At 42.1% G+C, this 27,569-nt stretch overlaps 1 protein-coding gene across 1 annotated transcript in view; it reads right to left on the minus strand.

Moving 5' to 3' along the window:
* The window catches only part of mcc (MCC regulator of WNT signaling pathway), a 311,681-nt gene that overhangs the window by 261,791 nt on the left and 22,321 nt on the right, over nucleotides 1-27,569 (minus strand). Inside the window, 1 exon segment of the mRNA XM_084325292.1 lies at nucleotides 15,654-15,883. Coding sequence (XP_084181418.1) covers nucleotides 15,654-15,883 — 230 coding nt within the window.

Genomic DNA, 27,569 nt, shown 5'->3' on the forward strand with positions numbered 1-27,569 from the left:
ATGATCCTAGAAATCTGTTGCATTCTAGGGCATATATCATTATCAATACATGTGTGTTTCGGGGGTTGTTTGTATTTCTCAAGCCAATCCCAATTGTCTGGGATGATGATAAGCCCACAACGCACCATGCAGACTAGTGTTGGCGGAGAAATGTTTCCAATGTATTCAACCATGAGAGTAGCTTAGGTTAGGACTTTGAAAAAACAAATATATATATAAAAAAAAAACAGCGATTGGAAGGGGAAGAGAATTCTGACTGAAATAGTCTACATCATGTGAGTCAGAATACCACAACTCCACTGAAGAAGACTACATATAAAGCACTTCTACATAGCACCAAGAACACATTCCCATACGACCATGACAGAAAAACAGGTTTTATGGCGCAATATTTCAGTTAGGATAACCAATCCTCATATAGAGCTACTTTTCAGATTAACCTTTCAGCTAAAGTGAACCACTTGCTGCTTTAAACCAGGGCTAAATGAACAGGACAAGCAGGTTAATATAGTGAGGCCTGCATGGGTGTAGAGAGAGGTGGGTTAACAGCAAAGAGCTCTTAGGATAATGAGCCCTATAATGAGATGCTACTAAATCCTGTGTGTGTATGTGTGTGTGTATGTGGATGTGTATGTGTGTGTGTGTGGTGTGTGCGTGTGTGTGTGCGCGCGCACGCGCTATGTCAGGCATGAATGAGGAGTGTGATCATCAGCAGGTCATGTATCCTAGCAGTGCTGATGTTATAGCACTTAAGCTGTCTGTGGGTCTGTTTATTGTGTGTGTGTTGGGGGAGGTGTGCATGTGTGTGCATGTAGCAGGCATGAATCATGCGTGCAATCAGTATGAGATGTGCGAGAGGCTTGCACTGATGAGGTGTGCATGCTTGTCTGTGCGTGTGTGTACCTGCATGTGTGTGTGTGTGTGTGTGATGTATCAGCCTGTTTGTCTGTCCATGTAACCCATGATCAAATGTGTGTGTGTGTGTGTGTGTGTGTGTGTGTGTGTGTGTGTGTGTGTGTGTGTGTGTGTGTGTGTGTGTGTGTGTGTGTGTGTGTGTGGCCTTCCAACCAACAATACGGTCTGTTAGGAGCTTAGAGACTCACCTATAGGACCTATAGAATAATACATCTGCTACAAGCTTCACTCAGAGAGTATTCAATACAATAGTACATGACAGAGGTACATACACACACACACGCAGAGACACACAAGGCCAAAGATTCTCAGGTTGTAAAACACCTGGGCCTTCATTTATCAATAATGCGTAGAAAGTGTTCTATTTTCGTTCCTACGCACGGAATTTAGAATGTCTCTACGCACAGAAAAATCTGGATTTATCAACTGTGCGTGCACTCCTGTGTTGATAAATACCATTGTTCTTACCGTCTATGCTCGTGCATGATTAACCATATATGGTAATGAAACACCCCCATGGGATGTGAAATAATGGACTAAGCCGAGCGAACTATGAGAAACTTCACTGAGAACGTGATTGATCACAGAGGTCTAACCAACAAATTGAACGTATACAGCAGGGGTGCCCAACCTTTTTTTAACCAAGATCTACTTTTAATTTGCCACCTAGCCGAGAGCTACCAGCCCAATTTGACCTAATCTCGGCTAGTATTAGTAGTAATAAAATTAGTAATTAGTCATGTGCATATTGAATGGATATATAATAGGGATGCACCGATATGAAAATTTGCGGGCCGATACCGATACTTCAACTAAACACAATCGGCCGATACCGATATTTGTGCCCTTACTGTTGATATTACTGTATATTTGTATGTCTCTAATGAATTGATGATGAATTGAAAATGGAGGACCCTTATGTAAACAAGCTGAAAGTATTTTTCTGGTCTTCATCCTCCAGTCTTAGCAGTTGTTGTATTGAGCTGTACTGTATTGTACCCTTTCTGCAATCTGTTAATAACGTTTTCAATCAATCAATCAATCAATCAGACAAATGTATAGAAAAGCTTTTATTATAACATTCCTTTCATATAACAAAAAAATATATTATTGTTTTTAAGAAAACGTTTTAGCCTTATGCTTGACTATTATTTTAGGCATGGCAACAAATAAAATAATAATAAAATGAATAAATAAAATATTAAATAAATAAATAGGCTACACGTCTCTCTTTTTGTGTTACAAATTGTGCTCATTGATATGAACATAGGCCTCTTTACTTACTTAAAAAAGGAAACATCAAGAAATACTGTATGTTTATGGTATTCCACCATGCATGTGTGTTTTATTTTATAATGCTCATGATTATAGCTGAAGTCTGAGTCATACAATACCCACTGGCTTTCATAACCTAACAGACTAACTTGACTAAAAAGACTAAAAAGAGTTTTAAGAGTTTAAGAGACTGGTATCTCTCTCAAACAAAGCCCCATGTTCTCCAGTGTTATCCCATAATATCTGAGTTTGCAATGCATGTGTCGTGTCAGGTACAACAGAACAATTTTGATTGACAGTCGATTCTGCCAATTACGTCACACCGCTTGCACCCACCTCTGCCTTTCTTACCACCAATCGGCAAGAGCTTATTCGTTTTTTTACTTCCGGGAAGTCCGCCATGTTGGGCTACACGAGATAATCAATAACAACCCTACCAGAGCTAATAACGTTAGCTCCCCACCGCTCATGAGTAGGCTACCAGCGCTCTGCAGGAGTACCAAACGAGGCATGATGATTTTACTGCAAAGAATGTTACAATAAAAGCTTTTCTATACATTTGTCTGATTGAAAACTTTATTAACCCTTTATCTGCCAGGGATTATTCTGATCTTAATCACCTCTCTGCCACCACTGTAAGTCTATGGAGATGTTCCCCTTCTTTGCAGGGCTATAACTTTTTAAGTTGTATTGCTAAATTGACATTACTATGGCCCATTCAACGTCAAGTATCTATCGTTTAGGATGTAGCAACGTTCTACTTTTTCATTCACATATTCATACTAAAATACGGTCTAAAGTATAAATATGTTAAAGTATAAATATGTTTTTATCGTTTTCTGCAGCATTCTGCAGAATGTGAGATATAGGCATAAATACATATATTAGATTATCAAATGTAGTTTGATACCGATTGACAGATAAAAAATGTCAATTGTACAAGGTCCTAAACGTCATGCCTCATCATCTGCTGGTGACCGGAGGGGGGGGGGGGGGGGGGTTTATAAGTCCGTGGCCGACGTTAAATCATTTATGTAGTATGGGTGATATGTTGATCAGAGCAGTTTATATGTATAATAATAATCAAACACGCTGAAACTCACCGCAGCTTCCTCGTAGCGTTGGGCAATGCTACTGGAGCAAAAAGATCGTTATTATGGGATGTCGATCTAGTTGGTCCAGTTCCAGGTTGTATAATACTATATACGTCCAAATCATGTTGTTTATCGAGTTATTGGCAACGGATCGCTATCCAGTGTATCAAGCTGGAGTCCCGCGAGCGATAGCGAGTGGCCGGACGAAATATGGGTGAGCACCACTTTCGGCCGCTCACTTCCGGTTTGGCACCTCGCCGATCGGCCACCAGATGGCGGTCTTGCACCGTTGGAGAGTTGAGAGGAGCTATACAGCACCCGTCAAGTCTCCGTGGGTGAAATATGATTGCCATGACAGATTTTTGAAATATTGATCTCAAAGACGCTGTACGACGTCATTGGCAGATTACGCATGGCGAGGAATGACGTCTAAACACGTCATTGGCGATTAAAGGGTTAACAGATTGCAGAATGGGTACAATTCAGTACGGGCTCTCTGAGCAAAGGAAGGAACTGAGAGATATGAATGACCAACAATGCTTGCTATGGTCGGGTAAATATGCTGATGTTATTGAATGTGTAACTACCGTAATTCCTCTAATAGTAACCCCGGCTTGTATTTGTTTCAACTGTAGCGGGTACCAGGCTTGTATTAGGAGGAGGCCTGTATAAGAGGGAGGCCTATATTTAAAATTTTCAAACGGATCATAATGAATAAATCAACATTTTGTGTCAGTTTGAACCCAGTAAAATGTACTGGGTTCATTTATTGAAACCAAGTACTGTATGAAATAGTAAACAGTGCAATTACAGGTGGTCACTGGTCATTTCAACATTTTCAAAGTGAAATCAAGTAACTAGCTCAGTATGCAGCTCAGTATATTAGTAACCCGGCTTGTATTAGGAGGCCGGCTTATAATTGCTTAGCTCAAGAGCGCACCCGGCCATTAATAGAGACCCGGCTTGTATTTGAGACCCGGTTACTATTAGAGGAATTACGGTATATGTAACATTAATGCCACAAAACAAATGCCTTTGTTAATCATAAGTAACGTTGATGCAGTAGCGTGTGTGTGGGGGGGGTTGTGCAGTTCGCAGGACTGCTCGAACGTTTTTTGTCCTCCCCTCCCAATCAAATAACATTTTATGATTTTCCAAATTAATCTCGTGGTCTACTTGAAATCAGACCGCGATCTACCGGTCGATCGCGGTCGACTGGTTGGGCACCACTGGTATACAGCATTTCCCGTTGTGAACAATCTTATTTGGAAACATGACACACAGAATAATAGTATTTAGCGTTTTATTTTAAACAATATTTAATCGTATGATTATTTTACAATTAACTATAATGAATTACGGGTCATAGAGAACACGTCAGTGTTGAAACTGCATGAAACTGATGAAAGCGTATTCCGTCCGTCTGCAGGCTTCATATTCTACCGCTTGGTGACATGTACGCATGGTCTGAGCTGTGAGTAGATATACGCACAATCTCAAGCACACGTTCATTTTGATAAATCCAACACTTTGCTTATAAATTATCGTACGCACCATTGATAAATGAGGGCCCTGGAATAAGAAGGGGTCAAGCGAGGCAGCGAGGTAAAACTAAACGGACTGCATTTATTTATTTAACAGCTTTTGTCCAAAGCACTTTACAACGTATGCCTCACATTCACCCAGTCACTCACACATTCACACACCGACTGCGAAGCAAATGTCTTGTTCAAGGACACTTCAACGCTCTAGTGCTTACCAGAGATGTGCTTATAATTTTTCAGGCAATAAGTAATTCAGCATGGAAAAGAAACATTTAAATAAAATAATTGACTAACAAGCAGTGATGCCAGTAACGCGTTACTAAGTAACGCGTTATTGTAATCTGATTACTTTTCCCCGAAAATAGTAATCTAACGCGTTAATCTTTAAAAGCCAGTAATCTGATTGCAGTTACTTGTCCAAGTGGCTGTGCATTACTATTTCGTTACTATCTCATCATAAATTCATAATGCAGGCGGAATGCAGTATTTTATTTCGTTTTCGACAGTCAAAAATACATTTTGAGCTGACGTGGCGTGGCAGTGAAAGGGTTAAATACAAGAATGTGTCCCGCGGCGTGACTGGTCCCTCTGTCTGTGAGTGACTCTGCTTTTGTCCAATCACATTCCCCATCCACAGTCTGCGAATCAGAGGCAGAGTAGGGCGGGTCTTCACAGCACGTCATGTGACATATGCGCCAATCGTGTGACAGCAGGGCTCCGTCGTCGGAGAATTCCACCCCAAAACGCTTGGCAAAATTAAAAGTGAAACCGCAAGATGACTTTTGCGGTTTCTGTTCAGAATTCCACCCCAAAACGCTCGTCTAAACGTAGCCTCAGTCACTACTTCACGGCGGAGGAAACAAAATACTGTCTACCGCTAAAAACAGCACATCCAATTGCATTGAAAGCATCTGGAATCACAACACTAGCCGACGCTTCGACTAGGTACAGGAGGGTTGATGGTGGCAGAGCAAAAGCTCTTATTTGCCAGATTTACAGTTAATTTACATGTTAAAGAGAGACTGATTGTATGTTTATAGAGAGACATTTATAAAAACAATTTAATAGTTACAGTTGATATAATTGAATAGTTCAGCCTGCATTTGTTAGATGTGATACACTGGTTTTGTAAAACCACTGGCTGGCTGCTCTAATGCTGTGAGCATCATAGACTGTTGCTTTACCATACTTGATGGTACAGAAGCTGAAGCACTAGTTTAACAATTTACGTTATGTGCAGAGAAACAAGTTAAAAACAATTTATGCACTTTCAATAAAGCGTTTAAAAAAACTGTTGGGGGAACGACGACGACTTCGTAACCTAGTTACTTTCAAAGTAACTAAGTTACTCTGATAATCAAGTAATCAGTAAAGTAACTTAGATTACTTTTTAAAGGAGTAATCAGTAATCAGTAATTACAAGTAATCTGTGGCATCACTGCTAACAAGTCTTAACTCTTTCCCGGCCATACCCGAGTAAAGTCGGGTTATCTTGCCAACGGTTGAGCGCCAGAAACCCGAGTATACTCAGGTTTTGATCCTTTGATATTTTCCTTTGATCCACGTTCTATACCAGGGGTAGGCAACCCTAGGCACGCGTTCATAGGCACAGGGGGCAGCATTAAAAAATATATATATAATTTTTTATTTTATTGTTTATTTTTTGCTTTGAAATATTATAGTGAAATATTTTGCACTATTGTCGCATTTATCTGGTTGAAATCCTCCCACAGGTTCTTTTTACTACCACATATTTAATTGAGACCCTTTAATCTTTATTTGTTTATTATTTCAATTTAGCTGGAAATACATTGCTACATCATTCAGTAACATTTGCAGAGCCTTATAACAAAAACATTATTATTATTATTATTATTATTATTATTATTATTATTATTGTGACCAGTGGGATTAATCAACACATTTTATTATTTATTTTTCTATTTCATTGAACATTGCACATGTTAAAGGAAAACTCCAACATTTTGGGAAATTAGCTTATTTAACATCTTCCCTGGAGTTAGACAAGAAGATACATACCTTTTTTGTCTATGTGTGTGCATTTAGCTTAGGGAACAGTCGCTCCGTTAGCATAGCTTAGCTTCATCACTGGAAGTGAGGCGGATCCGGAGCCTTACAGTGTATAGTTTGATTGATTGATTGAAAAGTTTATTAACAGATTGCAGAATACACTCCAAATACAACTCCAAAACGTTCATGTAAACATGTTGTGACCTGTGTATTGACCACGTGGAGAAATAAAAAATAATTGAATTAGACAATTACGTTTTATAAGCAAATATACTCTGAACTTTTTTTTTGCCCAACCACTCCTCTCTGAGCGCAGCCAGTGATTTCAACGTGACGCCGTGTTTGTTTACATTCTCATTCCAAACCGATTGAAGTTTATGGATACCATGACTTGAAATTCTCTTACCTTGACGATTAAAAGCCTCCCCAATTTAGAAAACAGTAATCCAAGCCCTGGTATATTGTTATACCGGACGGTCTGAGCTAACCGGAGCTAACGCAGAACAGGAGGATGGTAAAGCATATATAATGACTTCCTTTCTGGGGTTGTCAAAATAAAAGTGCGACGTTTATAGCAGCGGAAAGCGTTTATTTTGTACATTATCTAACGTTAACACGAACCTAAACTAACTTTAGGTCAGTTGTAACGTTAGTTTAGGTTCGTGTTAACGTTAGATAATGTACAAAATAAACGTTTTCCGCTGCTATAAATGTTGCACTTTTATTTTGACAACCACACTGCTTGCCAGAGGTGGGGAAACCCTGGACCGGAGTTCCTCTCTGATGCACTTTTTCACTCAATCCAATTCAATGATGTGCATTACCATCCGGGAGACGATAGGGGGCGGTATTTGCCCTTTTCGAGCTCAGAGCCATTCCCAATGATAATGTCATGCTGGAGGGATGAAAAATGAATGGATATCGCTAATAAAAGAAATAACGATTAAATAACGAGAAATCTCGTGATTGGCAACCAACGCATGGCGGCCAACAACGAGATCGCTCGTTGTTGGCACCAAATGTGTTAACAATTGTGTGTATTGAGCTGTACGGTATTGTACCCATTCTGCAATCTGTTAATAAAGTTTTCAATCAATCAATCAATTCTCGATCGTTTACATGGAGAAATGGCACCACCGTCTGGAGAAATAAGGTATTGCACAACTGATATGACAATTTGCGCAGGGGGGGTGCACCCCCCCCCCCCCCTTCCCCACCACGCCCCTCCTACTATACGTGTCACCGGCCGCCACTGCCCGGAGACCTATGTGTCTATGATTCATCTACCGACATTGGAATTACAATGACGATCGAATATCACCTGGTGGCAGTATCGCCTACCTTTTTAACTCAGAAAGAAATGGGTCAGGAGGGGCAATGAATGAAATGGACTATCAACACTCGCTCTGAGTGGGAGGAGCTCCTGCAAAGCAATCGCTAGCAGATCTGCTCGCCTCAAAACCTAGTGTCCCATAAACACGTGTAATTACATATAAACGAGTAATCGCGATCGCCGATGGGATCATTGGAATTATTCTTTTTGGAGTACATCCTGACTAAGGTAAGGACCCCCTATGTCTATTTTACTGAACCTGAAACATGTTTCTGTAACGATCACAGTGGATTACTTTACCGGAGTGTTTTCTAACGATCGGATTTTACCCCCCCCCCCCCCCCTTGATGATTTTGTGAAGGTACATATGTACATGTTATATACCTTTGATTTGGGAGTATTTGGGGTTTCAGGGAATCAACCAGAACGATTCGGGCTTATTGCATATAATGCGTCCTATCTCACGATCTATGGAAAAAGACTGGATTATTCCGGAAATGGGGCGCTGTTTAGCGCGTAGCATGTAACAAACTACAGTGTATAGAAATTTGCTGATTAGGCAGTAATGGACTATGAACAATGCCTGTAAAATGAGCCATACTATTGTCTCTCCATAGCTATAATACAGAACACAGGATGGGTCTGCAAACATAGCTAAAATGGTCATTAACGCTGGCCCCAAACAGCGCAGATGGCAAAAGCTAGTGGCCGTGAATGAGTTAAGACCAAACCAACCGATTAGGCTAATCGAGTAAGATGGTGGCAGGCAGCCCTATCGAAAACCAAAGCATTATGTGTTGTAAGGGTGGGGGGGAAACAATACAGCAATATATTGCAATATTTTGTGTGCTGATATTATATTGATACAGTAATGGCAAGTATCAATATATATTTTTTTCCCTTTCTTTTTTTATCAACATTTTAAAAAGAAATGTTGCTCGACAATCCCATTTGACTGCACAAATTATTGGAATGAGGTGAACAGACTGAAACCGTTATCTTATTAGATAAAACTAGGGATGCTCGATATTGGCTTTTTTACCGATACCGATATACCGATATTGTCCAACTCTTAATTTCCGATACCGATATCAACCGATACCGATATATGCAGGGTTCCCCCCCCCCCCAATTTTTTTTAATAATTTCAGGTAATTAACATTACATATCTCTTGTTGTGGAATTAACACAACATTATGCATACTTTTGACAATAAATAAAATCAGAATTTGTTCTTACTTGTTTGCCTGGGTAAATAAAGGTTATAGAAATGTAAAAAAAATATAAAAAAAAGATTAAAAATAAAAAAGAATTTAAACCGATACCGATATTTTCCGATATCACATTTTAATGCCGATATCGGCCGATAATATCGGTAGGCCGATAATATCGGACATCCCTAGATAAAACAGATGTATATATATTTTTATTGCAGATGTTAACAAATATTTCCATTGGGGACATAATTTGCAGTTGAAAAAAGGTAATAAGTCGCAATATCACAATATTACAATATTCGGACTCTAGTATCGTGACAATATGGTGTTGTGGGGCCTCTGTTATTCCCAGCCCTAACATGTTGCGAGTTTGGCTCAAACCCTTCCAGAAGTTGGGACGGACATAATCGGCAAACATCCTCATTGTTTAATCTGTTGGCATCGGCCTCATGTCTCACATGTCGCCATTCAGGGCGATAATCCCCCTTTAAAAGCCCGGCCGGATGCTGCCCTCAGCCAACCACGTCACAGCATTCCTGCATAGTGATTTAAAATCCCGCTTAACTGGCCAATAATGGACAGCCTAATGAACAGTGAGAATAAACTCCAGGCTGACATGGAGAGCGATGCGAAAGCCCGTTATTAGGTTACTCATGGAGGTCGTTAAGAAACAACATTTTCTTTCCTCCAAAACACAATATGGTGTTTACATCTGGAGCTGAGAGAGATGGTCGAGTGCTGGACGGAAAGAAAGTCTATTCAGGGACCCGGTGCTATTATCTGGCACACAAAAACTCTCCTCCCCACACACACACACCCACACACACACACACACACACACACACACACAAGTTTCTTTGCAAGTTATCTAACACACAGGCATAATGGAACATTATTCAGACGGACAATAGAAAGATTTTTTACCCATTCATATGGAAACTGAGTGAATATTAGAATAGTCCACAAAACTCCCTATAAAAACACAGACAGAAAGGAAGATGAGAAAAACAAACGACCACCCGTCGTGTCTCCCAACTCGGGACTCGTTTGAACCCTTTCAGGTGTATAATCTCACATTTTTGTTCAGAATAACATTCTAGTAGCGGCTGGGTAGCGCAGTGGACTAAGCACTCGCCTACCACAGCAGAGACTCTGGGATCGAATGCAGCTGTCAGCGGTAATTCCGGCTTGGTCAGTCGTCCCTTGTTAGCGGGTGGGAAGCCGGTGGGGTATGTGTCCTGGTCGTTGTAAACTGCGACTCCTACCGGTTGGTCGGGCGCCTGTTCAGCAGGGAGGGGATCTGGGGGAAATAGCGTGCTGTGAACCTCCGCACACGTTACGTTCCTCCAGTGAAACTTGTCGCTGTCAGGTGAAAAGAAGTGGCTGGCGACTCCACATGTATCGGAGGAGGCATGTGGTAGTTCTACACCCTCCCCAGGCCGACAGTGGGGCAATGCGCACAATGACCAGGAAGGGAATTGGCATAACGACTAAAATTGGGATGGGTGAAAAATACAGAAAGCCCAAAAGATTTACTAAATTAAATTAAAATAACATTCTAGTGATGGTGCAACACTGGCTACCGATCATTGAAAGCCATTATAGACCTTTCCGATGGGATTCCATCGCTAGGGAAGCGTGCTGTCCCAGGTGTATTCCCTCTCAGCAAACACTGCAACAGGAAATTAACTTGAGCACATTTAGAATGTTTATGTTGTTGATGTGGAATAATTAGACCAGATTATTCATGGAGGCCGGACAACAGAGGAGTCTTTGATTGAGAATAAAGTTTACTGACGGAATTACATGTTGCAACATGGAGAAACCCAGGTTACAGCAATGGGGCTCTAGCCTAGATCTCTGTAGAATGGCGAGCTAACAACGTTTTTTTTTTTTTTTTTTATCCACTTTTTCTCCCATTTTCTATATTTTCTCCCATCCCAATTTCGTATCATCCAATTCAACCCTCCCCTGTCACGAACGCTGTTTCTTGCCTCCCACAAGCCGGCTGCAATGTGGACTAAGTCATACATAGCACAAGTCCCCTCCGGTACTTGAGGTAACAGCAGTCGCATCTTTTCACCTGCGCAGCTCGATCTCTCAGTGGCGAGGAGTAACGCGTGGGAGGCTCACGCTGCCCCCGACACTTCCTGATTCTACTGCGCAGGCGCACCAACCGACCTGTAGGAGTCGCTGTCCACAACGCCCGATCCCCACCCATCAGTTTCCCACCCCCTAATACGGCCAATGTGTATTAGTACGGACGACCAGCTAAACTGAAAGCAAATGTGGAGCGCTGGGCTCGAACAGGCAAGCCCAGCGTCTCCAGATTCCGTGGCGAGCGCCTTGCCCACTACGCCACGTAGCCGCCTGCTAACAAAGTATTTATACCAGAGGTACAAGGTGGTAGCTTGACGTACAGACTATGAGTTATTGATATATGTGTGTGTGTGTGTGTGTGTGTGTGAAGGCGATGTGGATGTGTGTGTGTGTGTGTGTGTGTGTGTGTGTGTGTGTGTGTGTGTGTGTGTGTGTGTGTGTGTGTGTGTGTGTGTGTGTGTGTGTGATAAAAAGATAAAGAGAGAGAGAGATGAGTGAAGGCTATGTATCGTGTGTGTGCATTAGAAAAATAGTGCGAGAGAGAGAGTGCATTGGTACATTTCCCTGTCAGTTGTCAAGTGTTAAAAGGTCTATAGTACAGTCTATTTCATTTCATTATGAAGATTATGCCCACCTTTGTTCAAATCATGCCAAGGCAAATCCCGCACCGCCTAGAGCAAAGCTGCATCCGTCTCACTCTTTGTCTCTAAACAGTTGTTTGCGTCGTATTCAAGTATTCAAGTTTCCTAGAATCACAAGCTAGAATTAGGAGACAATGCTCCAATCGACGTACAACCAAGAAGGGTTAAGCAGCTTGAGCCAAAACAGCAGCTTCATGCCTTCCGCCGGAGTAGGAAGTAGGAGTAGGCGGTAGTCTCTGGTCTGGTCCGGGGGGGGGACAGAACAAGGCGTGACGGCTACATGCTTCCCCCCGCGCAGCGTCGCCAGATGTTACATTACGAGGCTGTGATCGAAGCCTGGAGGCTGCACTAAACCCAACGCCAGCGGGAGAGACACTGTAAAGTGGTAATTGTGTGTCCATGTACACACTACATCACACCACGCATTACAGCGAGCATAGTTAATGGCCAGGATGGAGAGAGAAGGAGAGTGACTGCATCCCTCCGGCATCGCTCCCAGTCACTCACAGCCCCCCGAAAGCGGCTCCTCCCTCAGTCTCAAGTGTCGGCGCTGATCTACAGAAGGACTTTTGTCAGGGACGGAGAGGGGGGTGATAATAAACCACTTAATGATTTATGTGAATCCATAAAGCGAAAACCTGATCCCATCTGAGGGAGGGGCAGTATGACAGCTCGTAAGGAGCTGGTGGAGTCGCCTGCGAGACGCCCAAGTGATGAATAATAAATACAGAGACATTAATAAGAGAGACTGGTGGGGGGGCATACATCTCCCCTCGGCTAAGTGAGGGCAAGTTGCTAAGGTCACGGACACCCTGGGCAGGACTAACTGATTTTAACTAATTTCGTTCCAGCCAGGTCTTGTTGAGGCTAGCCCATCAACTGAGACTGCAATCAGGAAATGTTATTTTGGTTATTCTTTCAAAAGGTCACTAGATCTAGACTATTAGCAGCCAAGTTTGACATTAAGACACTTTACCAGCTGAATGATGATTATGAACAATTTGTTCATAATCATTCACAGACATGTCCACACTGGTTTTGGTAGCCTTTGGTAATAATTTTTCAATTCATTCCACTTTTCTAGGCCTGGAAAACAGAATTTTCAAATTCCTTTTTCGTGACCAATGGGACCACGAGATTGACCTCTTTCCCAGTGCTGCTGACTGCCACAGTGAGCTACAACTAGAAAATTGTGGTCATAGTAGTAGTATGTTTTAGTAGAGACTATAGCCAGAGTTCTTTCTGTTGTCGCCTAATATCTCATTGATGACGCCCACTGGCAGTGCCTACATGTAGTCCGTGGGTCTGGACAGTTTGGTGCTTGTTCTATAGGGAACTTTTGTTACCCTAGTAAACAAACATTTTGATGTGAGTGAGGATGTGAGGCACAATCTTCATCATTTAATGGGTTGATTTCATAAAATCCCTGGTTTAAAACGTCAAAGTCTGGTTGGTATTAGAATAAGCTGCACCTCCTCATCTCATTACACGTTCATTACACCATCCACTTAAGACAACCAAGGTCAAGGAGCTGGGCTGAAAAAGCTCAGGCTCTCCTGCATGGAAATGGGAGCTTCCAACTGGCATGGTAGGAGTGTGAAAAGTTGCAGATGTGTGTGACTGATACCCCTTTGTCACAGAAGTCCCAAACCTTCAGTATCAGCTGATAAAGAGTAGCCTACTGGTCCATTACTTCTACTGAACTGCACAGACTGGACAATTAGTTTGGAGTCATTGGACCAAAGTTATATAATGTAGCAATGAAATTGGCTATAATCCATGTTTCTCCATCAAAGAGAACCAACATGCTTCTGTGTATTAGCCAAGAATAATTTCATTTTAACACTTTGGGTGCCACGTTGTTTCCGGTTTCTATTCAGTGCCAGCATTAAACGAATGGAGTCCGTCACCTTGTTTGTAGAGCTATAACTATATTCTATATTATAGCTATGGATACAATACTATGGTCATTTGACACTGGGTTTCTTCCGGTCAAGATGCAAAAAATAAATAATTTTTTCATCCATACGTTCCCGTTTTATACTGTGGTGAATATAAGTATGGTTTTAGAGCGGTCTAGGGTCATTCCTGGGAGGCTGGTAATAGCATGCAATGTGTATTATACTACGGTAAATGCATTGGCATTTCGTCCCTACACACGCTACAATTAAAAGGTATTATGTTCCATCATGAATGCATGAAAGGGTGGGGGGGGGGGGGGGGGGTCGTTTTTTGATGCTCTGATCGCAACCAATGGCATACGTTGTGGAGTAACGTTACAGTAACACTTTTGGATCGCAATGAAGGCATGCTCAGATCAACGCAATATTGATATCATATAGCCCTTACCTTGACTAGGATGTGCCCCAAAAAGAATATTCCAATTATCTGATCGCCATTCCAAGTAATTATGTCCATTGTGTCGCCAACATAATCCATCACAAAACACGGATCGGGAGTACTTGATTCTTCTCAATCCGATCGGGACAACCGCTCCACTTGCCCGACAAAGAAAAGTCCGCCCGGACCCATATAGTCGACGCACAGCCCAAGACACAATGTTTCAAAGGGTGCTCGATACCGCCATCTGGTAGGATGCGGCCGGTACTGCACCTTCAGAGTCCCAGTATGTCTTTTGAAAAGGGTATTAAAATTGGGAAAAAATTAAAACGACCCAGAAACGTGGTAACACGTGAATGCCACTGAATGTGTTAACATATGTCATTTAACATTATTTACAATATTTCACAGAGCTCTGGGGAAATACTGGGAGAAATTATACCAATACCCTGTTTTAGCCTGGTATCTCGCAGACATCAGATACCAACACCCTGTTTAACCTGGTATCAGTCAGACATCAGATACCAATACCCTGTTTTAACCTGGTATCAGTCATACATCAGATACCAACACCCTGTTTAACCTGGTATCAGTCAGACATCAGATACCAATACCCTGTTTTAACCTGGTATCAGTCATACATCAGATACCAACACCCTGTTTAACCTGGTATCAGTCAGACATCAGATACCAACACCCTGTTTAACCTGGTATCAGTCAGACATCAGATACCAACACCCTGTTTAACCTGGAATCAGTCAGACATCAGATAAACACCCTGTTTAACCTGGTATCAGTCAGACATCAGATACCAACACCCTGTTTAACCTGGTATCAGTCAGACATCAGATACCAACACCCTGTTTAACCTGGTATCTCTCAGACATCAGATACCATTAACCAGTATCAGTACAACCAGAGTACCAACTACACTGAGAATCAGTGTCACTGTCCACCGGCCTTCTACTCAAGAAAGAAACAAGGACACGTCATGCCTTCCAGGCTCTTTGATTCAACACAAAGCCGCCACTAGGGGCAGAGTGGCTAACCATGAGTGAATGAACGACTGGCTAAATGAGTTACGGACATTGCCAGTAGTATATGAGGTGATTCTCACCAATCACAATGACGACACTGGGTGCCTTGAGGCGAGGGATACTCACAGTGTTGGCCAGATCCAGGTAATTTCCTCCCAGGGGAAGTAGGCGGGCGCTGGTCTGGGCCAAGAGCTTGCTGAGGGCGGCTTTCTGCTCCAGAACGGCCCCGGGCTGCTCCAGAAGCTTCTGCAGGAGGACTGACTGCAGGTTCTGGTTCGGAGGCTGGATGTCTGGACTCTGAAGGTCCCGCGCCCCAGAGTCATACTCCCAACTCTCTCTGGCTCCCGACAATGTGCCTGAAGAATTGATACAGGCTGTGAGTGGTTTGGAGCACCGGACAGGTGCTTCAGGCAAACCTGGACACAGTCTACTCAAGTACGTCTGTGCTAAGATGATTTCCAAAAAATAAAAATAAAATAAAAAATCCCAAAATTATTATTTTTTTTGCAGTCAGGCCACTGAACTTAGAAGCAGACCAGGACAGTGTTTCTAGTTGCAGCAGCGCAATAGTTAGAGATAACTTAGGTGGGGAACAACCAGGAGATCACTGCAACTCACACAAGTTGGATAACTATCTCCCTCTCTCTCTTGCTCTCACACACACACACAAAAGGAGCCACATGTGATTGGTGGAGACGGGACCCTTACAAAAAACTGTTGTTGCTAATCATTGACACATGCTAGCCTGTAATAATCCCCCCCAGAAAAATCGACTTTGCATTTGATATATTGCAAATATATGCCATCACACACACTGGCATTTAAAGGGTTAGAATTATAAAATTAATATGTGGTGTTATGATCAGGGCTGAAGTTGAATAAAATATTGTATTATTTTCAATCTGACATTACAAAAAAACTGAAAATCCATCAAAATCAGTGTTGTTGCTAATCATACATATGCTAGCCTGTTTTTTAACAATAATTTGTGATGCCATCACAAACACTGGCATTTAAAGGGTACAAATAAAAAATGCCTGCACCAGAATGCAGGAAATTAAGTCTTTGTAACAAGAAATGTCCTGGTGGGGGACCCCCAGACCCCCTGCTTAAAAAGTGGCCTGACTGGGGCTATATTTTGCACTATATTTCCTGGCCTGAATGATTTCCCCAGTCTGGCCCTGGATAAAAGCCTCCAATGCTTATTAGTGTGTGTGCGTTTGAACGTGTGCATGTTTCAACCATACATTTCCATTATTAAAAAAAAAGAAAAAGAAAATATAATTTTTGTATTTTTTTTGGTACCTCCTATAATAGTGGGGGTCGCGGCTCTCTGACCCCGTTATTTTTGGGTTGCGGCCTGAAAAGTTTGGGAACCCCTGCATTATACAACTGTGGTGGGACTAATTAGACCGGGCCTCCACAGTCTAGGTCAGTGGTTCTCAAACTGTGGTACGCGTACCACTAGTGGTACTTGGTGGTACTGCTGGTGGTACTTGAAAACATTTACAAAAAAGCACACATTTTAATATTTTTTTCAGTCAGGCCACTGAACTTAGAAGCAGGCCAGGCCAGTGTTTCTGGTTGCGGCGGCGCGATAGTTAGATAACCTAAGTGGGGAACAACCAGGAGATCACTGTGACAGAGAGTAATGCAGTCTAAACAGTCATAAGTCTTTAATTCAACTTCAGCCCTGATCATAACCTTTATTATTATTATTTTTTGTAATGTCAGATAAAAAATGAAATACTCCCACTTTTCTGAAAAGAGTTGGTGTTAAATCTGACATTACAAAAAATCCATCAAAATCTGTGTTGCTGATAATCATTGACACATGCCTAGCCTGTAATAATCCCCCCCAGAAAAATGTACTTTGCATTTGATATATTGAAAATATTTTACTTTGTGTTTTTTTTTAACAATAATTTGTGATGCCATCACACAAACTGGCATTTAAAGGGTAAAAATTCTAAAATGTATTGAATATGTGTTTTCTTTTCTTTTTATTACAATCATTTGTGATGCCCATCACAAACACTGGCATTTAAAGGGTAAAAATTCAAAAAGTCCTGCACCAGAATGCAGGAAATTAAGTTTTTGTAACAAAATAATTGTGTGTGTGTGTGTGTGTGTGTGTGTGTGTGTGTGTGTGTGTGTGTGTGTGTGTGTGTGTGTGTGTGTGTGTGTGTGTGTGTGTGTGTGTGTGTGAGAGAGAGAGAATGATGGACAATTGCTTGCTGTGTGAGAGAGAGAGATAGAGATAGAGAGAGAATTAAGTACATTTGCTGAAATACAGTTGTTCTTAATTTCCTCACTTGCTATGTGAGAATGTTAGTTATTATGTTCTCAATGCCCCTTGCATTGTATGAGTTGTGTGGACGCGTTTGCTAGTTCTAGTGCTATCCCTTTGTACATTGTGGCTGTGTCTGACAAAAGTTAACAATAAATAATGGTATTAGGAATACATTTGCCTCCTACGTGAACTGTGCATAGCTGAATAGACTGTATTTTAACGCCGGTCATATGGTGGTACTTGGAGAGCCAGCTACATTCTCAGGTGGTACTTGGTGTAAAAAGTTTGAGAACCACTGGTCTAGGTAATTAATGGGAAACCCTGCATCTTCATTCAAATGTTTTATACTTTCCATGAATGAGGCAAGCTTTATCATGTAATTTCACACCTAGTTTAAATGCACAATCAATTAACCAAATGTAAACAAATGAGCAGCCACACTACTAGAAATAAGAAATAATCTTGGTACAAAGACCAACAATTAGAGCTGTGAATCTTCACTGGCGATTCATGATTCAATTACGATTCAGCTGTCCACGATTCGATTCGATTCTACAATGCAGCTCAATAATATATTACTAATATATTACATCCTCAATTTTAGAATCTATATTACTGCTGATAGATTTCGGTCATAATCAGCCAGTATGACCTCGTCACCTGTGTTCGTGAAGTTTCTGCGTTGTCTTTATCTCTTACTCCGAAGTCGACCTTCTCATACTGGCTGTACAACGGTTTCATCCCCGTTAATGCAATCCGTAATCAGAAGATTTCGACACTGGCAAACGTGGTACCTTTCTTGGAAAAACTTTGTTTATTCCATAAACAAAGCCTCGTATCAGATGTAACCAATTCTGTAATGTCCTTGAACAGTCTTAATTCATTCTTCTCCACCGTTTCTTATGCCATTAGTCCAATGGTTCTGGGCCTCGTCGTAGCCAACAACCATTCCGTTAGCCGAAGCTAGCGATGATGTGACACTCCATTCCTGCCCCCTCCCCCCCGCGAGGGGAGGAAGGATCCTTTCAAAGTCTCTGATCAACGCGTCTGCTCGCATGTGCGTCGTGTCTCAATCTGGCTAGTCTCCTGAAGACCCCTGGTACAGTCTTCAAGTCTCGCGATGTCGACCTCTCTCTCGTGACTGTTACTATGGCAACGGCACTTTTGACCCAAATCACTATAGCAACGGCGATGTTGATATTACTAAACGATGTGGCCACACCACCATGTGAGAGCCCAGTGCCACTGCATACAATGACCTTGGCTCGCTTGAGAGCTCAGCTGATAACAGGCCCTCATCTGCAGCCTCACTGGAGCCAGACATAGTGACTGATACTGTCCTCTTACAACTAATATCTACGAGTAGATGCCGTCATCTGCAGATATTTACATTATAATGCAGATATTTACATTATATACACATTGAAAAACAAGGATTCCTTCATTGCACATGGCTACTTTTTCATCAATTAATACAAGCAGTCAGATAAATTTACTTTTATTTAAAAAGTTCTTAAATCAGAATGTTAAAATAAATGTCTTTACTAGTGTTGCATGATACACAGATACTAGAAAGGTATCTCGATACCTAGCTGTTAAAAACGGTTCAATACTCCATTTTATTAGTATCAATACTTTTAGAATAGCCTGATGCTGTATTTTCTATGAGTTGAGTGGATGCATGACCGGAGCACTAGCTTTGCATAGTGGGCGTGTCAACAGTGTCAGCTGAACACAGACCAAGGCATAGTAATATTCAGATATCGCCGAATGTCTTATTTCATAATACAAAGTTTCTGAATGGACGTTTGGATTAAACCAAGTTGTATGCAGCAGTGGAGGTTATTGCATGACTACTAGTGAGGCAGTGCTTCACTAGTATACAGACATGGTATTCATATTTCCCTCACGGAGCCTTGTCTTCTTCTTCTTTCGTGTAACGTCAGAGGTCCAACTCCGTATCTTGTAGCCATGCCCTTAACTCTGGTCCCACATCAAAGAGGCTGGCTTCCGAGGGTGGTTTGTATAGGGGGCAGATGGTCAGGATGTGGTCAACAGTCTGCTCAGGGTCTCCACACTCACATGCAGCGCCTTGTCTGATGCTGTGGGACTCGGCACAACTCTGCAACGCTTCAATACTGCCACCTGGTGGATGATCGGCGAGTTGCCAAACCGGAAATGCCGGTTGGATATCGGTGCGTCTCCTAAATACGTCCGGCCACTCGCTTATCGTTGCGGGACTCAAGACACGTCCATGTGTAGCGATCGCTGCCATAACTCAATAATCGACATGATTTGGGCTGTTATTATTATTATACAAACCGGAAATGGATCGCCTCGATCCCCATCAAATAACTGGGATCTTTTTGCTCCAGTGTCATCGCCCAACGGTAAGAGGAGGCTGCCGTGACTTTCAGTGTTTTTGTTTATTATTATCCAAGCAAACTGCTCTGATCTATATATCACCCATACTACATAAATCATTTAACGACGATCACGTAATTATAAACGACCCCCCCCCCTCCGTTCACCCGCGCATGATCAGTCATAACGTTTAGACCATGTACAGTTGAAATTTGTAATATAGCATGTATAGGGAATAGACTGCAATCGATCATCTATATATGCATTTATGCCTATATCTCACATTCTAGGAATTACTGCAGAAAATGATAAAAACATATTTATATTCTAGACGGTATTTTTGTATGAATGTGTGAATGAAAAAGTAAAACGTTCCTACATCCTGAACGATAGATAATCGATGTTGAATGGGCCATAGTAATGTCAATTTAGCAATACAATTTAAAAAGTTATAGCCCTGCAAAGAAGGTGAACATCTCCATAGGCTTAGACTGGTGGCAGTGATCAAACATTGATGGATATAAGCGTGGCAGTTAATGTGTTAATATACATATATATTTTATTTAAATTTTTTTTTTATTAGAAATATTTTCCTCTGTGGAAAAAATTTCCAGTGAATTATTTTTTTTTCTTTTCAAGTGATACATAGCTCCCAATCACTTACATTGGCTAGTGAGGCAACATTCCTTTGTGGCTTCACTAGCTAATGTAAGTGAATGGCAGCGAAATAGCACCTTTGATTGGACAGTAACTGGTCTAAGTGCGCGCCCAGTGAAGCCGAACCTCACTCATTAATTTGAATGGGGCTTGAATGATTGACAGTTCTGACACTTTTTTTTACACCAATCAGAGAACACCATTTCATATCCCATGCTTTGAGAGGGCTTGGAGAGCCTAGTCAGTAACATTACTGTGTAGGCAGTAGCACTTGCAGTAGCTAAATTCGGCTAAATGAAACTTTGCACCAAATTAGGCTAAATGAAACTTTGCACCAAAGGACCGAAGTATAAATCAGCAACATGGAGAGGACTTATGCATCCGGATCAGAAAAAAAGTTGAGGATGAAAAAGTAAGTAGTGTTTGTAAAAGCTTGGATGCTAACATTAGCTAGCCAATTTTGTTAGCTACCTTTAGCTTAGCTTACATCACAATGATGATAACCAAGCTAAACTGTAACAGTGTTTAATGAGAGATGGTAGATTCAATACACCAAGCTAACTTACTGTACACAGTTGAGTGTTTAATGAGAGATAGTAGATTCAATACACCAAGCTAACTTTAACACAGTGTTTAATGAGAGATGGTAGATTCAATACACCAAGCTAACTTTACAGTTACACAGTGTTTAATGAGAGATAGTGGATTCAATACACCAAGCTAACTTACTGTACACAGTAGGGCTGGGCAATTCATCGAAAAAAAATCGTGATCTCGATAAAAGTTATACTTATTTTTTTTTAAACTTTTTAAATGATTTTATTGAAGAAATAAGAATTGTGAGAGAATCGTGATCTCAATTCTTAGAGAGAAAATCGTGATTCACATTTTAGCAAGAATCGCCCAGCCCTAGTACACAGTTAAGTGTTTAATGAGAGATAGTTGATTCAATACACCAAGCTAACTGTAACAGTGTTTAATGAGAGATGGTAGATTCAATACACCAAGCTAACTTACTGTACACAGTTAAGTGTTTAATGAGATATAGTGGATTCAATACACCAAGCTAACTGTAACACAGTGTTTAATGAGAGATGGTAGATTCAATACACCAAGCTAACTTACTGTACACAGTTGAGTGTTTAATGAGAGATATGGAATTACTTCTTAGTAATTTTCCTTAATACTTCTTTGCTGGTATGGCAACATATTAGATTCTATTGAAAGTGGTCTTAAAAAGGTCTTAAATGTAACCTGTTGAAACTTGCAGGAACCCTGTCCGTCAACATCCACCTTCAGTGAAACCATAACATCTGCCCATCATGAAGATGACGTGTCACCCACCTCTACAAGCAGCAGTATCACCACCACCACTAAAGGTTTGACCTCACAAGACCCTGCACTATGGCCAAGTGTCATAAGCCATACCCAACAATGTGGTATCAAAGGAACCAATACAGGTCAAAGATATTGTTTCCCCCCAAAATCCAGCGAACATGGCTTCTGTATTCGGTTAGCACAGACTCAGTCTTCTGTTTGATATTATAAAAAAAATGAATATGATGAATAAATGCCTCGTAGTTAAAGAAAGCTTGAATTTCAGACTTCTTTATTACATATTTTTTTAATCTCTCCCGTCCTCCCCAAATTTTTAACGCACCAGCCACCACTGACACACACAGTGGGGGATGTTTTAAAAATTAAATGTGTGCTTCACCAAAAGATTTGGTCAGCAGCCGCCACTGGTATGCAGTGATGAACAGTCTTTCCCAGCGGAACACAAGTTAATTAACGTTACACAGGTCGCGCTATGTATGCTTAGCTTGCTAACATTAACACAAAGTCGGGTTAACTCGCCGAACGTTGAGCGCCAGGACCCCCGAAAACCAGAGTATACTCGGGTTTTCATCGTTATTTCTTTTATTCGATATTTCCATTCATAAACATGCAGGCAGCTGTGTGTTATCACTGGGGATGGGTCTGAGATCGCAAAAATCCAATACTGCCGCCTGCCGCTTTGCAGACGATATTGCACTCCATTTGAAACTATATGGCTTGGTGTGTGGGCCGGCCTGCGGCCTGCGGGCAGAGTCTAACTAGCCGGGCAGGCGAATCGCTTATAACGCATGCATCGACGAGGGTCGGGCCCCCCCGGATCATGTTCAGTGCTGGATTACGTTGGCAACACAATCGGCATCAGTATTTGGAATGGCGATCAGATAATTGGAATATTCTTTTCGGGACAGATCCTGGTCAAGGTAACTATATGGTATCAATATTGCGTTGATCCGATAATTCCTTCCCCGTGATCGGAGCGTGTCTGTAATGTACTGTGTAACGTATTCCGTTGGTGACAATCGAAGCATAGAACCCCCCCCCCCACCCCACCCTTTCATGCATGCATGATGAAACATAATACCGATAATCTAGCGTAGATTTCAGATTGATTGTTGATCCAAGCGAGGAATGGCACGATTCCTAGTGAAATGCACTAAAACGCTGTTTAGCAGCGTTTCCTGGGATTACACAAAATTACTCTGAAACTATACTCATATTCACCACGGTATAAAACGGGAATGTATGAATGTTTTTTGCATCTTGACCGGGAAAAACTCAATGACAATCGACTATATTATTAGATCCATAGCTATAATATATAATATAGCTTTAGGCCTGCAAACACAGCCACGTATCCCCATGTTAAAAGGCGATGGCATTTCAACTGTAAGGTAAACAGCGACCCCTGGCACTGAAAGTGTTAAGATAGCAGGAGGCGTCTGCCAACAAAGATGTTGTTTCAACAAATGGATTCACATAGGGCGGCTGGGTGGCGCAGCAGACTAAGCGCTCGTCACCAACGCGAGAGACACTGGTATCGAATCCGGCTGTCAGCGTTGCCTCCGGCTTGGCCGGCCGTCATACTGGCTCAATTGGCAGAGTCAGCGGGAGGGAAGCCGGTGCGTGGTAACAGCGACTCCTACAGGTCGGTCAGGGCGCCTGCACAGCGAGGAAGGGAGATGGTGAGGGTAGTGTGAGCCTCCCACACGTTACACCTCACCAATGAAAAGAAGTGGCTGGCTGACTCCGCATGTATCGGAGGGGACATGTGATAGTATTAGGGGTGGAACGGTACACATTCAAACCGTACACCGTTCGGCACGACCTCCGCGGTTCGGGGCATGGGCCACGAGCTAACGTTAACTAACTTTCGCCGCAAGCTAACCGTGGAAACAAACGCTCACAGCGAAGTGACTCCACGACACCAGTTCCATTTGGGGAAGGGGGGTATATTGACGAAGCTTGAATGACAACAGAGGTTGTGTCTGTCTGTGTAAAATAACGAGCCAGGAGACTAGAGCTGTGTGTGTCAACTGCGTCTGTTTACATCCTGGTCCCTGCTGGGACGTACCAACTCGACACACTACTGTGGGGGGGGGGTTTATATATCATTCCCCATTCCTTTGTAACATCTCCTTTTTTTTGTTGATAACAGTTACAACATTCCTTAGTGCAAATTATTATTAATACAAGAAACCCCATAAATGTCCTTATTTAAAACCCTAATAATCTTTTCTGTGACTTTTCCTTTTTGATAAGAAAGACTAGTGCTGGTTGAGCATATGCATACTTTGTTGATGGCCTTTGTCTATAATGTGGCCACACAAATAGAAAGGTTTAATTATTTAGTTTGTTTAATACTTTGACAAATGTAGCCTATATTTTTCATTCAGTTCAGTCTTTGTGTGCCAAACATTATTTAAGGCAAACTGCTGTAAATCTTTTTAATTTTTTTTTGTAATAATAATAAATGAGAAGCATGTTTAAATTTTTTATAAAAAACAACGTATATCGAACCGAACCGAACACCGTGACCACAAGACCGTGATACGAACCGAATTCCACCCCTAGATAGTATCTAGTATCAACCCTCCCTAGACTGACCAGTGGGGGGCACATGCAAGCAACGACCAGGAAGGGGAGGGGGGAATTGGCATGACGACTAAATTGGGATGGGAGAAAAACACAGAAAAAACAGGAGGAGAAAAAGTGGATCAAAAAAACAAATGGATTCACAAAATGGATTAGCATCCAAACGTTATTGAAGACGCCTGTGACCAGTAAATAGAAGGCTCTGGGTACTATGTACGTCTAACTTTTACTAGCCATTTTTCACCGCAGCAATTTAGCGCAAATTGTTCTACATTATATGCATAAATGTGCGTTATGTGCCTAAAGTCACACATCAACATTAGAAGGCTATAATAATCTATTATGTTCCATCACTGCATTGATGCAGAATCATCCACGTCTGCATCGCGATGCATCTTAGAATCGAGAAATGTCCACACCCCTACAAACAAGTAAATATTCGTAAAAAATATAAGTGTTTATTCATTTTATTGTATTCACTGTATTTTGTGGCTGCAAAAGGTTTGTTTGCATTGGTAATGTTTTAAAACACTGGTATAAAACACGTTTATTCTCTGATCTACGATGGGTTGAGCGAAATGTCCATCTACAGGTCAAACTGAGTGTATGCGAGTACAACGCACTGATATGGTTAAAAAATTATTACAGATTGGGGCTTTAAAAGGGAACAAGGGCAATTTTTTAAAGATTCTATTATTTAGGAGGTACTACAACATGTTAGAAAAAAGCATTCATATTATATATTATTATTACTGTCTTTCCTATTTATATTTTTTCTTGTTTTCTTTTAATTTTACTTTATTTATTTTGCGTAGTTTTGTCTGTCACATTTGTATTTATGTTTAATTATTTAAATTTTCTTTAATTTTTTTACATGTATGTTTGTCGTCGCCCTCACTGCGTGGGATGGGGTGGGATTAGGGGATAGGAATGGGGAAGGAAATGGAAGTTGTATAATTTGGACAACTGAAATTATAAAAAAAAAAGCATTCTTTGAGAACGCGCTTCAAAGCATCACCGGAATCACCGGAATCACCAGAATCACCGGAATCACCAGAATCTTGCCAGGCAGCTCAACAAGGAAATTAATGGAGCACGAAATAACAGTGAAATTAAAACGTTAAGATAGAATCTGTAATGCCGTCAAACGGTGACCTCTAGGCAAAAGAGCCCCGCTTGATATTCCACTGTTTGCTTTTTTTGTTTTGGTCTGACGTGTGGGTTGGAGTTTAGTAACTTATTATACTGTGAATTTCTCCAGTCCTCTCTTGTTAGAGACTGTGGTGTGGCCAGCAGTAGAAACACCCTCCTCTATACCCACTGAAATCTGGAAATCTGTCTGGAAAGTGTGAACGGTGCAGGCAAAGAGCTGCGTGTTTGGAGTACACAGGCTACATCAGATGAGCGGTGCAGACAGAGGGTTGGTTGGTTGGAGTACACAGGCTACATCAGATAAGCGGTGCAGACAGAGGGCTGGTTGGTTGGAGTACACAGGCTACATCAGACTAGCGGTGCAGGCAGAGGGCTGGTTGGTTGGAGTACACAGGCTACATCAGAGTAGCGGTGCAGACAGAGGGTTGGTTGGAGTACACAGACTACATCAGAGTAGCGGTGCAGACAGAGGGCTGGTTGGTTGGAGTACACAGGCTACATCAGATAAGCGGTGCAGACAGAGGGCTGGTTGGTTGGAGTACACAGGCTACATCAGACTAGCGGTGCAGGCAGAGGGCTGGTTGGTTGGAGTACACAGGCTACATCAGAGTAGCGGTGCAGACAGAGGGTTGGTTGGAGTACACAGACTACATCAGAGTAGCGGTGCAGACAGAGGGCTGGTTGGTTGGAGTACACAGGCTACATCAGACTAGCGGTGCAGACAGAGGGCTGGTTGGTTGGAGTACACAGGCTACATCAGACTAGTGGTGCAGACAGGGGGCTGGTTGGTTGGAGTACACAGGCTACATCAGACTAGCGGTGCAGACAGGGGGCTGGTTGGTTGGAGTACACAGGCTACATCAGACTAGTGGTGCAGACAGAGGGCTGGTTGGTTGGAGTACACAGGCTACATCAGACTAGTGGTGCAGACAGGGGGCTGGTTGGTTGGAGTACACAGGCTACATCAGATGAGCGGTGCAGACAGGGGGCTGGTTGGTTGGAGTACACAGGCTACATCAGATGAGCGGTGCAGACAGAGGGCTGGTTGGTTGGAGTACACAGGCTACATCAGAGTAGCGGTGCAGACAGAGGGCTGGTTGGTTGGAGTACACAGGCTACATCAGATGAGCGGTGCAGACAGGGGGCTGGTTGGTTGGAGTACACAGGCTACATCAGACAAGCAATTGCTCTCATCAATTTTGCCATTTGCTCAGTCCTGCTTGCCAGTGCTGTGTAGGGTTGAGTGAGAGTAGCAATGGTGATATGATCTGTCTCAATATTTTGTCATTGTGAGTCAGGAACTGCATGTTGAGAGAGTAACTGCAAAATGCATCAAGCTATGGCCGTGCAGTAAAACCAGCCCTGCTGCACTGATGCCCTGCCTGCACTGATGCCCTCAGAATGCCCTGCCTGCACTGATGCCCTGCCTGCACTGATGTCCTGCCTGCACTGATGGCCTGACCTCCCTTTGGTGTTAAAGCAAATCAATGGACAATGGAAAAGGAACAAACTCAGAAATGTAAAATATACCTGCCCTAGATTAGAAGTTAAATGGTGCTCTGCCTATTATTGAATGTGTATTTAAAGTTTTAATTCTGCTGTAATTCCGTGCTCCATTCATTTCCTTGTTGCGCTGCCTGGGCCGC

Source organism: Notolepis coatsorum (genome assembly GCF_963971535.1).
Source record: "Notolepis coatsorum genome assembly, chromosome: 11".
NCBI lineage: Eukaryota > Metazoa > Chordata > Actinopteri > Aulopiformes > Paralepididae > Notolepis > Notolepis coatsorum.